Below are 14371 nucleotides of genomic sequence, written 5' to 3'. Positions count from 1 at the left end.
GTTTTCAATCTTACAGCATGAATTACCAGCTCTGAGTGTTTGATAGAAGTAATAATTAAGTGTGGCACGGGTGCAAAAGTAAAATTTTAGGATTCTAGATGAGGGGCCCAAAGGGGACAAGATGAAGGAAATTGGGTGTGTCTTGTCCTTTTTCTCCTTCTTCATGCCCTCCATGTCTCACTGTGGTGTTGGCATTTTTCTGTTGGTTCAGGCTGGGGACACACTGTCCAACGTAGGTGACAGATATTGGCACGTTCTTGTAAATGCAGCCCAGGGAGTTTCTGGTATTTAATATTTGTCACATCCCACTGAGGGCAGAGCCCCACACGCTGCCCTGCAGGACAGAGCTGGGCAGGGCAGCAGAACATGTGAGAGATCAACAGAATAAACAACCTGGAAACCAGCACAGACTAATTATGGCTTCTTTGGCAGCGGGGCAGAAAAACAGAGACTTTTACAATCTCAGAATCATCAATAGTTCAGATTCCAACACCCTTCCACAAGGGTTTGTGCTGGACTTGGGGAGCTGGAGATATGAGTTATCTCCTCCTGGGCAAGTCCTTCCTGGTGGGTCTCACCACCATCTCTAGGAAAGCTGCAGGAATCACTTATTTCATGACTTTGGTTGCTCTGCTCACATCTCCCTGCAGTTTTTTTTCTCCATCTCCAGTTTTTACAGTCAAAATGTGTAGAAAGAAGAAATGGTGGGAGGCTTTGCTCCCCAGCTGGTTACACACTTGTGATATCCTAATAATTCTACCAACATTTCTAATCCTATTGCACAGGGCTCCAACTTGGGAAAAAGCAGTATGAGGAAGCTGGAAAAAAGATAGAAACAATAAACAAAGAACCCATCTTCACGCAAATATTCCTCATCATAATAATGCTAATAATACTATTAAAAATAATAATAATGATAAGAAATGCGGATCATGGTCTGGCTGCTTTCCAAACCTTCCCACGGGGTCCCCTGGGTTTCACTTCACCCAGCTCATCAGCACAAACTGGTCAGGGTGGCAAAGAGGGAGCACAGCACAAATGGGCTGTTGGAAGCATGGCACACATGTGACATGCTATTGTCCCTAATTTGATTAATGAAGCCATCACGCTAACGGAGCGTTCTACACACCCCCAGCACCTTGTTACTAACCCACACCAGGAACCTCCCAGCACAGCATTAATTCCCCAAATCTTGCCTTTCTCAACTTTGTCAGGTAATTGTTTATGAAAAGATGAATGTATACAATAATAGCTGGTGAAGGGAGCTGATGTATGTGGTGTTAATGAATGAAATAATCAGTTTGGCAATAACTGGCATGTGTATTTGTCAAAAGGGAACCAGCAGGACATTAGCATTCTGCAGCCACCAAACCTTTATCTCCTGGTCTTGTGTTTGACAACCGCCCCCAGATAGTCCATGAATAAAATACAGAGTAGTACCCAGACATAATTAAACTGCCAATGTGGATGTACCTAAATGAACTTGATATCTTAATGACACTAGATAGCAGGGGAATAATGAAGGCAGTGTGAAAGGGACGTGCATAATGAGCACAGGCATCGCTGCCCGCGGGGACCCGGGCTCCTCCTCAGCACAGCCAGCCCTGCCACTGCTCCCACGCCACCCCAGGGACCCTGCCAGCTCACCCAGACCACTGCTGGGGACACGGTGCCACCCCCCAGGGGCACGGGCTGCTCCTGCAGTGCTTGCCAGAGCACAGGGCACACCCTCCCTCCTCCCGAAATCCCTCCTGTGCCCTGGTGCCTTGTACAGGCTGACCCAGAGCAGAGCCAGACAGAGCTAAAGAATAAATAGGGATTTATTAAACAATCTCCTCTATGGATCCACCTCGGGCAGCACCAGAGCCCAGCCATGGCTGCACCTAAATGACCCAAAATGGTCCCAAAATGCACGAGCGCTCCCGGGGCTCTCCCTGGGATCAGTTCTGCTCCATTGGCACCTTGGAGTTCATTGTCCCATTCCAGCTCCAGCCCAGGCAGTCCCACCCTGCTTGTTTTTCTCTCTCCAGCCCACGCTGTTTGTGCTCCTGGGCTGAGGTTTGGATCATTTGTCCTTGGTGCCCAGCTGGAGCAGGAATTGTTTTGTCTCCCTGCTCTGTGCAGAGTTCACCATTCCCTGATATGAAGCCCAGACCCACACACTAAAGCAGCACAGAATGTGAAAAATATAAAAGCCAAAACCTGAGGCATCAGCGCCATCCCTCTGCACCTCACCCAGCCACATCTGCCCCTCCAGAGAGCTCTGGCATTGCTGCTGTGCAGCACAGACATGATTTTAGGAGCACTTAATGTGATTAAATTACCAGACATGTTCCTTTTTAATGTTTTAGGGTTTTTTTCAGCATGAAGACATTTTCAAGGAAACAAGCTGTTCCCTGGGGATGGGCAGCTCCAAGGATGTCCCAAGATAATCCAGCAGCACAGAGCCACAACCCCTCATTCCCATCCCATGCACTGACACTGAGCCAGTGTCTTTAAATGCCCTCTCCCAGCACCTATGGGTGCAATCCTTCCTCTAGAGGATGCTGGACACCCCTGACAGTCATCCCAACTGTCCCCAGGCAGCTGGTCCAGGGTGAGACAGGAATTTACACCCCAAAGGCAGGTTTGATCCCTCTCCTTTGGGGCAGCACCCCACTGGGCTCCTACCCCACACTGCTCACAAGATAATTCACTTACTGCTCAATGGTTCCAATTTTGGCAGCAAATGGGCAATGCAGAGGAAGTATCAGTGTTATTAAAGAAGTAATAATGGGAAACTGGTGCACGTGCTACAGGGAAAGGAACACTCCCTCAGTACACAGGATGCAGCCCAGCTGGTATTTGACAGCAGCAGAGTCCCTGCCTTCTGCTGAGAGAATTCCAAGATATTTGAATACAATAAGCTCAGCATGTAGGAGAGCAACTGGTGCAATAGGCTCGGCTTGACTCTGTTGTGATGTAATTGATTGAAGGCTCAGAAACTGTCACAAAGGCAGCGTGGGAAATGTGACCTGCAAGAGCTCCTCTCTCCCTCTGCAAAGCAGATTAGGGAAAATTGCTTGGTGCAAATGGGAAAAGTACAGCAGGTTTGGGGGAAAACATCTTAAAGCCCTGGATGTGTTCAAGGTTAGGTTGGATGGGGCTTGGAGCATCCTGGGCTGGTGGGAGGTGTCCCTTCCTGTGGGAGCCCAGCACATCCCTCTGGCTGCCCTGGCTGGCTCAGACCCTGCCAGGGGCTCAGAGACCTTGGCACAAAGTCACAAATACCTGTGGCTTTGATTTTAGCCCGTGGAAAAAGCTGGCAACTTTGTGTGAGGAATTACAAGCCACAAGGGTTTGAGTAGTGAGATAGTTGAGTTAACACAGGGTGAAAAAGTGGAATTTTGGGGTTTTTAGAATGGGGTTTGATGGGACAAGATGTATTGGGCATGTCCTGACCTCCTTCTCCTTCTCCTTGCCCTCCATGTCTTGCTGTGCTGGTGACACTTTTCTGTTGGTTTAAGGCACAGACAAACTGTCCAACATAAATGACAGATATTGGCACGTTATTGCAAACACAGCACAGGCAGTTTTTGGTATAAAATGCAAACACCCCCTGAGGGCAGACAGAAGCCATGGATAACCTGCTGGACAGAGCTCAGCAGGGCAGAGAAAGAATCTTCTGGATAAGGGAAAATAACCAGCCTTGAGAAGCTGATACTGTGCCTTCAGACTCCTCCTTTGGCTGCAGGGCTGGAAATGAGGATTTTACACTCCTGGGGTCACCCCGACACCCAGACCCCGAGACCTGCCTGCAGCAGGGGGGCTTGGAATGAGCTGCTCTGTGAGGCCCAGTCCAACCAAAACATTGGTGATTCTCTGATTCTGTCAAAGTCCAGCAGGCAGGAGCAGCCCAGGGAGAGCCAGCACTGAGAACCCCCCAGGGCAGGAAGCACAGCAAGTGTGATGCTGGGTGGAGCACTGAGATGGGCTAAGAAACACAGCTCCTGCCAGGGCCAGGAAAAGCTGGCACCAGGTGGTACAGCCTGCCCAGGGAGGTGACAGGAGGCACCTGGGCACACAGTCCCCACCACCACGTCCTGAGCAATGACAGCCACCACTGCAATGATGCAGCCAAAATGCTCTGAGCTCCTGCCAGGTGAAACCCTCAACTTACTGCACTCAGCCCCTTACCCCTACTGGATATTTGTCCCTGGGTGTTTGTCCCAATTCTTTAACCATTGCCTTCCTTCCTAGGAAAGCCATCCCCACGGTGCACCCTCAGGAGACAGTAATGGGATTTCATTAGATTAAATAACTCCAGTGAGCCCCAGAGACCAACAGCACTTTGAACACTTTGAGCTCGGAGTTAGAATTACTGTTATTTAACATTGATTAGATTACAGGGGAAATCCAATTTCTCCCTAACCATATGCTGGCTATGATTTGCCTAGTGGGAGATGTTAAGGACAGCATTCCTGGAAATCTCTGCAGAGGGAAGGGCCCGTGGCTGAATCAGCAACATCAGGGTGACCCAAGGCTGGTGCCTCAAAGTCCTTCTGCAGAGCAGGGTCAGGGGATGTCCCCACTGTCCCTGTCCTTGCTTTGCTCCACAGCTGGGGTGCAGGTAGATCTGTATCTGTTATCATCCCCTCCAGCAGGAGCATCACCAGCCATTCGCACCCACCCACGGACTGTTCTGGGGTTTTTTGTGCTTGCTCAGAAACCTCTGGCAGCCCTTCAGCCCTGGCAGGCTTGCATGGGGCAGAGGAGTTGGGCTGATGACCTCCAGGTAGCACAGGAGCTGACAGGGAGCAGGGGTTTGATGGTCACTTCCACCCAAATTACCCAGACCATGGTGCAAAGAAAGTGGTGGCAATGCAAAGTGGTGGAAATGCTCCTTTCCTTGCTACCAACCACGTGATGCCAACTGGAAAACTCCTCCCTGCACAGCAGCTGGATTTTGAACCAAACAACACCAACCATAATTCCCCTCCAGCAGCAGTTATGGGAGGGTGAGCCCCCTGTGATCCACAAGATAATTCCTGTGCCAGCAGCAGGAGCAGAGCCCTGGGTCCCTCCCAGGTGAGACCTGGACCAGAAGCAAAGCTGGATTTAGCAGCTCCTGATGTACTGTTCCTTCCCAAGCACTTCCAGGGTGCTTTTTAGACTCCTTCAGCTAAAAACCTCCCGTGGCAGCCAGTTTCACAGCTTAATCTCACACTGTTTGAGAAAGTCTCCAATTCTGCTTCTTTCCAACCTGTTGCTGATAGTACAGATGGAGACATGAGAGGGGGAGGAGGGACAGCCCATGAAAGCTCCTGCCAGAGGCTCTGCAGTGAGCATGGACCAGCCAGGGCTCCCCAGCCCTGCACAGGGGGTGGCTGTGCCAGCTGTCAACCCCAAAGCACAGCTCTGCATGTCACTGCCTGTGCTCTGCTTGCTGCAGGCAATCTGATTTTCCTTTTGTGTTTTTATCCTCCTTTGGAGGTGATGAAGGCTATGACAACCTTTGCCACACACATACAAGAATGCTGAACACCAGGCAAACATTCACGGGCAAATATTCACATTCACACAGCAGAGTTCAGCAGTGCAGGAGGACGGGATTATTGCACAATATTCACTTCATGCCTTGCTGTGACACGCAGCTTTTGCATGCAGAAAACCCCAAACTGTCTTTCACAACAACCATCCCACAGCAATCAAAAGCAGAGCACCCCAAGCCCTGTGGTGGGGTGCTGGAATCCAGGGCTTCCCTCTGGCTGCCCTGGGACCCTGGCAGGGGTCAGGAACCCCCCTGGACAGAGCCCCCAGAGACACTGGCTGTGATCTCTGGCCATGCAAAAGAGTTTTCAATCTTACAGGATGAATTACCAGCTCTGAGTGTTTCTTCCAGGGAAAAAAGCATCATTAGCAGCTCAGGAGTTTCAATGGCTGCCTCACACAGGGGCTCCTGGGGGGCTGTTCTCAGGTTTTCTGATCACTGGTTGTTTGCCCTGAACTCTTTGGAAGTGCACCAGCTCCCTTCCCCCTCCCCAGACCTCACTGCTCCTATTATAAACTTCAAAAGGTGAAATCCAAGCTGGGCTGTGGTAAAGACATCCTGGTGGTGATGGTGTGGACCCCAGACTCCATGGAGTGACTGCCAGGAGCCCCCCCAAAGGCAGCAGAGCTGAGCAGCAGGACAGGCTACGAGCACAGCTGGGGACTCACAAAACCCAACCAGAGTGGCTAAAGCAGGTGAATCTGCTGCTTCTCTAAAGTCTATCCCAATTTTTGCCATAAACGAGCTCTCCCCCCAGCCAGCTGCAGCTTTGTGCTGCTCTCCACGAGAGCTGGCTCTGAGAATTTTACTGACAACTTCTTGGACAGCCAAGGCCATGTTTTCCCAATTGCTCAGCACCAGCAGACAGGGCCAGGGGAGCTCTATTTGCAAACAGCTTGGGCAGAGGCAGAGCTGTGCCCTGTGAGGAAGGTGCTGTTCTCTCCAGGATTTGGGTGTGAAGCAGTACAGAAGAGGAGGATGGGCTATAGACTTCTGAACCTCCCCAGTGCATACCACAGCATCTGGAAAAAAAGAGCCCAGTAAAATCTGAAGAATTTATTTTGATGCTTTCTGATAGGAATGTGGTTGATTTCTTCTCCTAATATGCCAACTCAAGAGCTCACTCCATCATCTGGAACAGACACAAACCCCAGATATGAACTTCTCCAGTAACAGAAAACAGAAGGGATATGTAGAGACACAAAATGCTTGGAAAAAAACACCGAAAAACAGTAACCCTTTGGGATCTATTTAAGATGGGAATGAGCCCAGCCCCAGTTCTCTTGAGTGCTGTGTCCAGGTCTGGCCCCTCAGTTTGGGAAGGACATTGAGATGCTGGAGAATGTCCAGAGGAGGCAGCGAGTCTGGAGAGGGGCTGGGAACACAAACCCTGTGAGGAACATTTGAAGGAGCTGGGGCTGTTCATTCTGGAGAAGAGGAGGCTCAGAGGTGCCCTCATTGCTCTCCACAGCTCCTGAAGGGAGGTTCAGACAGGTGGGGTCGGACAGAACTGACAGGACAAGAGGACACAGCTTCAGCTATGTCAGGGAAGGTACAGGGTGGATATTAGGAAAGAATTTTCACTGAAAGAATAATAAAGTACTGGCATTTTCTTCCCAGGGAGGTGGTGGAATCACCATCTCTGGATGTGTTTAAAATAAGACTGGACATGGCATGTGGTGTTAAGGCATGGGTTGGACTTGATGATCTTGGAGGTCTCTTCCACCCTCACGATTCTGTGATTCTGTGATTGATTCTGTGATTCTGTGATTGATTCTGTGATTCTGTGATTCTCTGCAGGAAGATCTCATAAGGAGTGTCTGTACAGTGCCATCCCTGGATAGCCCATCCAGCTGCAAGAGGACAGCCAGTCAAAGCTGGGTCAAGGCTCCAGCTGCTCTGCCAGCAGCTCTGGTGGGCATCACCTGCTTTGGGTGGTATTTAACCCATCAGAATCCATGTAACTCCTCGTGTCTGTGCTGGAGAGAGGTGTCACAGCACAGCCCTGCTGGTTCCATCCCTGCAGCACAGGGCAGTGATGGGCAAACTGAGGCACACCACCACATCTCCCCAGCAGCCAAGTGCCAACTTCCAAACTGCTTCAGATTTTTGCTGAAAATCCTTGGAACATCCCAGTCCAGGCAGTGACAAAACACATGAGCACCAGAACCAGTAACTGTCTTACACAGACTCAACTCCAGCCCTGATTTCCCCAGCATTTCCAGCTCCTCTCCCCAGCAAAGAAAGGTCCCTCCAGCCACCCACAGACCCACCTCATCCTCATCTGCAGGACTCCTTGCCCAGGAGACCTGCTGCCCAGCCAGCACAGGCACTCTGCACTGCTGTGCCAGGCCCAGCCCATCTCCATCTGCTGTTTACAGTGAATTAGCTGCACTCTGGGGCCATGACCACCTTTTGTTTCCTTTTTATACAGTACCTGGCCCTGCCAGCTCGGTACAGGAGGTGTTTGATTACACAGCTAATAAATAAACAAGGACCTTGATCCTCTTCAGCATGAGGCTGTCCAAGGCTGCAATTTCCAGGGAAACTGCTCCAGGCTGTGCTTGTGATGCTATTAGTGAGTCAAATGTGTTTGGGAGATGAGATGTTCCCAGGACAAGGGGAAGGTACTGCTAAACCTGCCCTTCCTATGTGCAGCAGGGAGTGGAAAACCCAAACTGGTTTGAGCTCAGTGTCCAACAACACAAGCCATGCTCTGTGCTGGGCACACCCTGAACACAGCCAAAGAGCTGGTGCTTCTTGCAGAACCCTCACACAGAGGGTTTGCAACAAGGTCTTTCCTCCTGAAGGCCACCTGGTCCTGCTCCACCTTCTATAAATTGAATTCACTGTCCTGATGTCCCCGTGACATCTCCACACACTCCTGCCCCCCACACCAACACTCCCACACTTATTCACTCACAGAATGCTCTGCTGGATTACAGAGACCTGAAAGCCCTGCCCCAGGAGCAGCCTGACTCCTCCATCCCCAGGGCTCTGATTTCACCCTGGTTTGAGGCACAGAGGATGGGACACAGCTCGAGGTGGGATGCAGCTGCTCACAGCTGCTGTGAGCATCTCCCCTCCCAACAATCCTCCTCTTCCTCCATCCCAGACCTCTTCAGCATCTGAGATGTTCTCTGTTCCCTTTGACTCAGAATATCAGTGCTTGCCTAGATTACAAAGAAGCAAAGAAAAAAAAAAAAAAACCTGGAAAAAAATCCCAAGAGGACATTAATCAGGAGTCAGAACTCCCCAGCTCTGAAGCATCGAGGAGGAGCAATATTTAAACTCCCAACCTGACGGAGTAACTTTGAATTATCTTTCATCTTCCCCTGCATCAGATGTATTCTAATGACATTAACTTGGCTTCACTCTAGTGAAAGTGGCATTGGTGCTAGAGAGGCAGGGAGATTAAAACATATGAAATAAATGTTCCCAGGGTGACTGACAGTATAATGGCATTCCAACAGGCAGCTCAATCAGTGCGAGACTAACAAAAGATCAGAGGGAAAGAGCCAGATTCGCAGTATCACCCACAAACACAGATATTTTCTTTTAATCCTGGCTTTTTTTTTCTTTTTTTTTTTACATGACTGGCTCAGCCCCTGTTCTTGGGAGTTTTCCCCAGGCTGTAGAGCCATTCTCGGGTGGGGGTTGGCAGTTGAACTCTATTAAAGCCCATGCTCACCTGCTATTGAACCCTGTTAGCTCAATAGCCTTGTTCAGGGCTGGAGCAGCAATCTCAGCACTGAAGTCAATGCGAGCATTGTGGGCTGCCCCCTCCCTCCTTTTATCCCCACTGGATGAGGGGACTCAAACCCAAAAGAGAAAAAGCTCCTCTGGGCACACAGCTGCCCTTGATATCCAACCCACACACGGGCCCACACGGAGGTGTCACACTCACCAAACTCGATCCCACAGATGGTTCTCCCTGGCTTCTCCAGGGAACCAGGGTCTGCTCTGTTACTCCATTTATTCCCAGGATGATGTTTCCATGCACTCCAGCAGGTGACCTGCATGTCACCAAGCCCGTGCCCCACAGGTACACCTGGCTGGCTGCTCCAGGAGCATCACCCCACGGCTGCAGCCACAGCCCAGCCATTCCCCCTGCTCACAGCAGCTGCTCGGGGAGCAGCTCTTTTATTTCCAGGGAAAATCAGGGTTCTCCTCACATCCAAAACCCCACAGCCACCCTGTGCCTGTGGCAGCCCACCTTCGTGCTCCGGTGACAGCAGCATCAGCTACACAGGCTGGCTGCCTCTTCAACCTCTGCAACAGCCACCAATTTGTTTTGTTCCCTGGGCACTGGCTGCTTGTGGAGGCTTCCTGCAGGGGCTGAAAACAAACCCAAGTGTTTATACCTTGTAATGACCCTAAACCTGTTTAGTCTGACTGCTGGGAAACAGCAGCGTGCATGAAACCTAAGCCTCTGATGCCAAAGATAAGGAATCCCGACCTCTGGCAAACATCTGGCCATTTCCCCAGCAATGAACCCTCCTCAAAGATTACAACAAAGCCTGCAGAGAGAGACAGGTAGGTTTTTAAATGGGCATTTGTCACCGGTGACCAGCACGCTGGCACCACAGCTCTGCCACGGCGTGCTAGCAAAGATTACTCACACAAGCAGAGCCAGCAAGATTAGGTCTCAAAGGAATAATCCCGTACAAAGAATTCACTGTACCTCAGCCTCCACAGGGCTAATAAAAAAAAAAAAAAAAAAAAAGGAAAGGGGAAAAAAAAAAGATTAAACTCAACTCAGCACATCAAATACCAGAACAAACAAACTGCAGTAATTGATGGGAGAGTTCATGTGCCAACTGCTAAAACTTAATGAGTACACAAACAGCTCACGGGACAGCATGGCCAGTGAGTAAGAGCTGCAAGATCAAGACCAAACCTCTGGAAAATTATATCCCCGACACTGCACTATGCCCTAAATGCCTGTGGCTCCTCCTCTGTCTAGGTCTGCACTCCTGCTTCCAGAAGCAGGTCTGTCCCACTGCCATCTGCTCCTCAAAGCTCCCAGAGCATCTCTGATAAATGAGCTCTTCTGCATATCCACCATAAATTTCAGTAGATGCCACCCCACAGCCATGTGTTTATTTTTCAAAGTCAAGACTTTGATTAGAGTTCTTGAGGTTTTTCAGATTGATTTTTAACGTTTCCTTTCCGCTACAGGGTCAGCATGTGGAAATTGGATAAGCGCAGACTAAAAATATAATTTTGTAGACAGCTTCAGCCCACACGAAAGGAAATCTTTCTTCTCAAGAGAACCCACACTTTGCAGCCTGCAGAAACCCAGCGTGTTTCTGACAGCGGCAGATACACAAGGAAACTCACCCTTTCCACGTGTTAAGACTTTTACATAAACACTCGGACTGTCAGTACTACCCTACTCCACATTTCACTACTGTCACCACAAGCTGAGCCAAAATCCTCTTCTCTCTGCTAATAGCCGGGCTTTATGCGAAAGTAAAACAAACTCCAGGGGTACCCAAAATCCTCTCCTGTTCTCCTGTTCATTCAAGAAAGCCACGAACACAAGACGGGCTTCTCGAGACAGCAGTTTCACTCTCACCCTAACCAAGCCCTCCTATAGGAATCTGCCGGAAAGACGCTCCTCTACTAACGTTAAAACACACAACAAAAAAAAGACCTGAACGACTTCAGTGAGAACCCTCTTGGCTTTAACGTTTACTGGCTTGTTCAACAAAACATTCATTGAAAGAAACACCCGACCAGCCTTTTGCTGGTATTCCGCAGGCAAGGTGAGCATGTGGGGCATGCTCCTGGAAGTGACATTTTTGGTCGCGTTTTTAGTCACTACTGGGATGCTGAAGTATTTACGTGGGAAACAGGGTTTTTTTGTCCACACTGGCGACAGGAAAAGTGGCTTCTAGCGGCTGCTGGGCTGGGAGCTGCGCTGATCCGCTGGCGAGGCTGCGGGATGGATCGGCTGAGAATCTGCGCTCAGCCACAGGTTTTGCAAAGAGTTGGGGGATTTTAAAGATATTGGGGGCCCGTGCTTCTGATGCCAGGGTTTAGCTGTGCCTCAGCATTCCCGCGCAGTCCTCAGGGCAGCGGGGAACCCACCGCTTCTCCCTTTGTGCGTGTCCGGCAACACAAGAGCCGGGCTGGAGCGGGCAGCGCCGGGGGGACCCCGGGAGCGCTGGGGACAGGGGGACCTGGAACGGGGACAGCGGGAGAAGCGGGCTGGAGGGTTCGGGAGCAGGGACGGAAGAACGGGTGGAACGAGGGGCTGCGGGGAAGAGTGCTGGATGAACGGAGGAACGAACACGGGGCTGGCGGAGGAGAGGATCGGCGGGTTTGGGGAGCGAGGACGGGGCTGCCGGGAGCGGCGGCCAGCGGAGGGCACTGGCGGCTCGGCCACCGCTGCATCCCCATCCCCATCCCCATCCCCATCCCCGGCCCCATCCCCATCCCCATCCCCATCCCCATCCCCATCCCCATCCCCATCCCCATCCCCGGCCGCGTCCCGCCAGCCGTCCCGTACCTGTACCAGGCGAGTCCCCGCTCGTAGTTGCGGTCGAAGAAGTGAGGCTCGGCGCCGACGGCGCGCACGTCGGGGTGCACCCGCAGGAACTCCAGCAGCGCCCGCGTCCCCCCCTTCTTGACGCCGATGATGATGGCCTGCGGCAGCCGCTTGCTGCCCTCGCCCAGCAGCAGAGCCAGGGTGCCGGCGGTGCCCGCCGTGCCCGCCCGGCCGCCGCCGCCCCCGGCCGGCAGCTCCGCGCCCGGCGCCGCCTCCTGCCGCCGCCGCCGCTGCTTCAGCCGCTGCAGGAGCCGCTTGCGCCGCGCCGCCGCCGCCTGCCAGGGGGGCAGCTCGGCCGAGCCGCCCAGCAACTCTCCGCCGCCGCCCTCGTCCTCCTCGGATGCGGCGCCGGCGGCGATGATGGGTCCGGGCAGCGTCTGGCAGCGGTCGGCCAGGCAGTAGAAGACGTAGAGGGACATGAGGAGGGAGCAGAGCATCACCAGGAACTTCTTGAAGATGCTGCGGGGCAGCGGCTCGGCGGCGGGGGCGGCCGCCGCGCTCACGGCCATGCTAGCCCGAGAGCGCGGCCGGGCGCCCTGGCCATGCTCCGCGGCCGCCCCCCGGCGCGGCCCGTCCGCGCTGCGCTCCGCGGGGCCGGGGGGCTGCGCGCTGCCGCATCCCCGGCGGCGCTTCAGGGGGGCATCCCCCGCGGGCCCGGGGGGAGCGCGGGGCCGCCCCCGCTGCCGCTCCGGCGGGCTCGGCGCGGCTGCGGCACCGGGGCTCGACGCGGGGCTCCCACGTGCGGAGCCCGCCGCGGAAAACTTCGGCCGAGGCATCGCCGGGCGCGGGGCGGAGCGCTGCCGGCCGCGGGGCCAATGGGGCGGCGGGGGCGGGGGGCAAGGCCGCCCCCGGAGCGGGCGGACCCCGCTGGGAAACCGCGGCCGAGCGCTTTAGGGGGAGCGGGGGTGTCCGGGAGGTTGTCCCGGAGGATGCGGGGATGCTCGGGGGGATGCGGGGGTGTCCGGGAGGCTGTCCCAAAGGATGCGGGGATGCCCTGGGGGATGTGCCATGGGATGCGGGGGTGTCCGGGAGGTTGTCCCGGAGGATGCGGGGATGCTCCGGAGGATGCGGGGGTGTCTGGGAGATTGTCCCGAAGGATGCGGGGATGCTCCGGGGGATGTGTGGGTGTCCGGGAGATTGTCCCGAAGGATGCGGAGATGCCCCGGGGGATGTGTGGGTGTCCGGGAGATTGTCCCGAAGGATGCGGAGATGCCCCGGGGGATGTGCCACGGGATGCGGGGGTGTTCGGGAGGTTGTCCCGGAGGATGTGGGGATGCTCCGGGGGATGTGTGGGTGTCCGGGAGATTGTCCCGGAGGATGCGGGGATGCCCCGGGGGATGTGTGGGTGGCCAGGAGGTTGTCCCGGAGGTAGACAGATGCAAGGATGCCCCGCAGGCTGCCCCGGGAGCTGCGGGGGTGCCCCAGAAGCTGTCGCAAGGATGCCCTGAGACTATCCCGCGGGGCAGGGAGGAGATCTGGGAACTGTTGCCTAGTTTTCCTCTCGGTGCTGACTGCTCTCCAGCCTCAGTGGGACGCCCTGCTGCCCACGGGCAGCCTGCTTGGGCAGCCCAACTCCGCAGGACTTTTGTGTCCAGCACGGGCGGTGCGGTGAGACCCTGGTGGGGTTTGGCTGACCGCGCTGGCCACCTGCCTGTCCGGCCACTCAGGTTTTTAAAACAACCCCCCCTGCATCCCTCCGGACCTGAGAACAATTCCTGATATGCCAAATAATCCACCCTGACAGACACAAATCCCTTTGCATGGAAGAACAGCCCCCCTTAAGCTCAGCGAAGCCACTGCTGGGTGTAAAACACGCTCACGGTATCACAACCAAGAGGAACACCCCAAATCAGACTTTCCCCCTCTAATTTGCACAATCTGCCCCTCCTAGGCTGGCTGCAGAATCTGGCCCACGGTTGGTAAGAAATATCTGCAAATGCAACACGATATTGCTCTTGGAATTTGCTCTTCTCCTTAGAGAGTACATAAAATGTGGAAATAGCTCTCAGCTTCGTGGCTCGGCTGCCTGATTCTAAGGGCTTCGCTATTTCATTGCCTGTGGGAATGCCCTCTTAATTCGAAATGTTTGTCATAGATTATAGAATTTTCAAACAAACTTGCACATGAAACACTTGACTTAGATCTTTTTTTCTCCTTCTGTTTGGTGTGGACCTAGCTGAGGACTTAAACTTCAACTACTTGGAAATAAAGCTGGTGTATCTGCAAATTATGCAATGAAAAGAGGGGAGAAAAATTGCATTGAATTCTAATCAGCCATCTGCAGA

General features: G+C 53.3%; 1 protein-coding gene across 2 annotated transcripts in view; it reads right to left on the bottom strand.

The window, feature by feature from the left end:
* The window catches only part of LOC110474899 (heparan sulfate glucosamine 3-O-sulfotransferase 3A1), a 30404-nt gene extending 17563 nt beyond the window's left edge, over positions 1-12841 (bottom strand). The window contains exon 1 of one of the 2 annotated variants that reach the window (XM_085556917.1): positions 12048-12841. In XM_085556917.1, the coding sequence (XP_085413043.1) occupies positions 12048-12595 (548 nt within the window). In that variant the 5' untranslated portion in view covers positions 12596-12841. The remainder of the gene's footprint in view (positions 1-12047) is intronic. The other variant, XM_021538693.4, reaches the window with a different exon arrangement.
* Positions 12842-14371: the final 1530 nt, after the last annotated feature.

This window comes from Lonchura striata, chromosome 18, assembly GCF_050655825.1.
Source record: "Lonchura striata isolate lonStrDom1 chromosome 18, ASM5065582v1, whole genome shotgun sequence".
Lineage (NCBI taxonomy): Eukaryota > Metazoa > Chordata > Aves > Passeriformes > Estrildidae > Lonchura > Lonchura striata.
The sequence above is the reverse complement of the archived record's forward strand: the minus strand, read 5'-3'. Positions and strand labels throughout refer to the sequence as shown.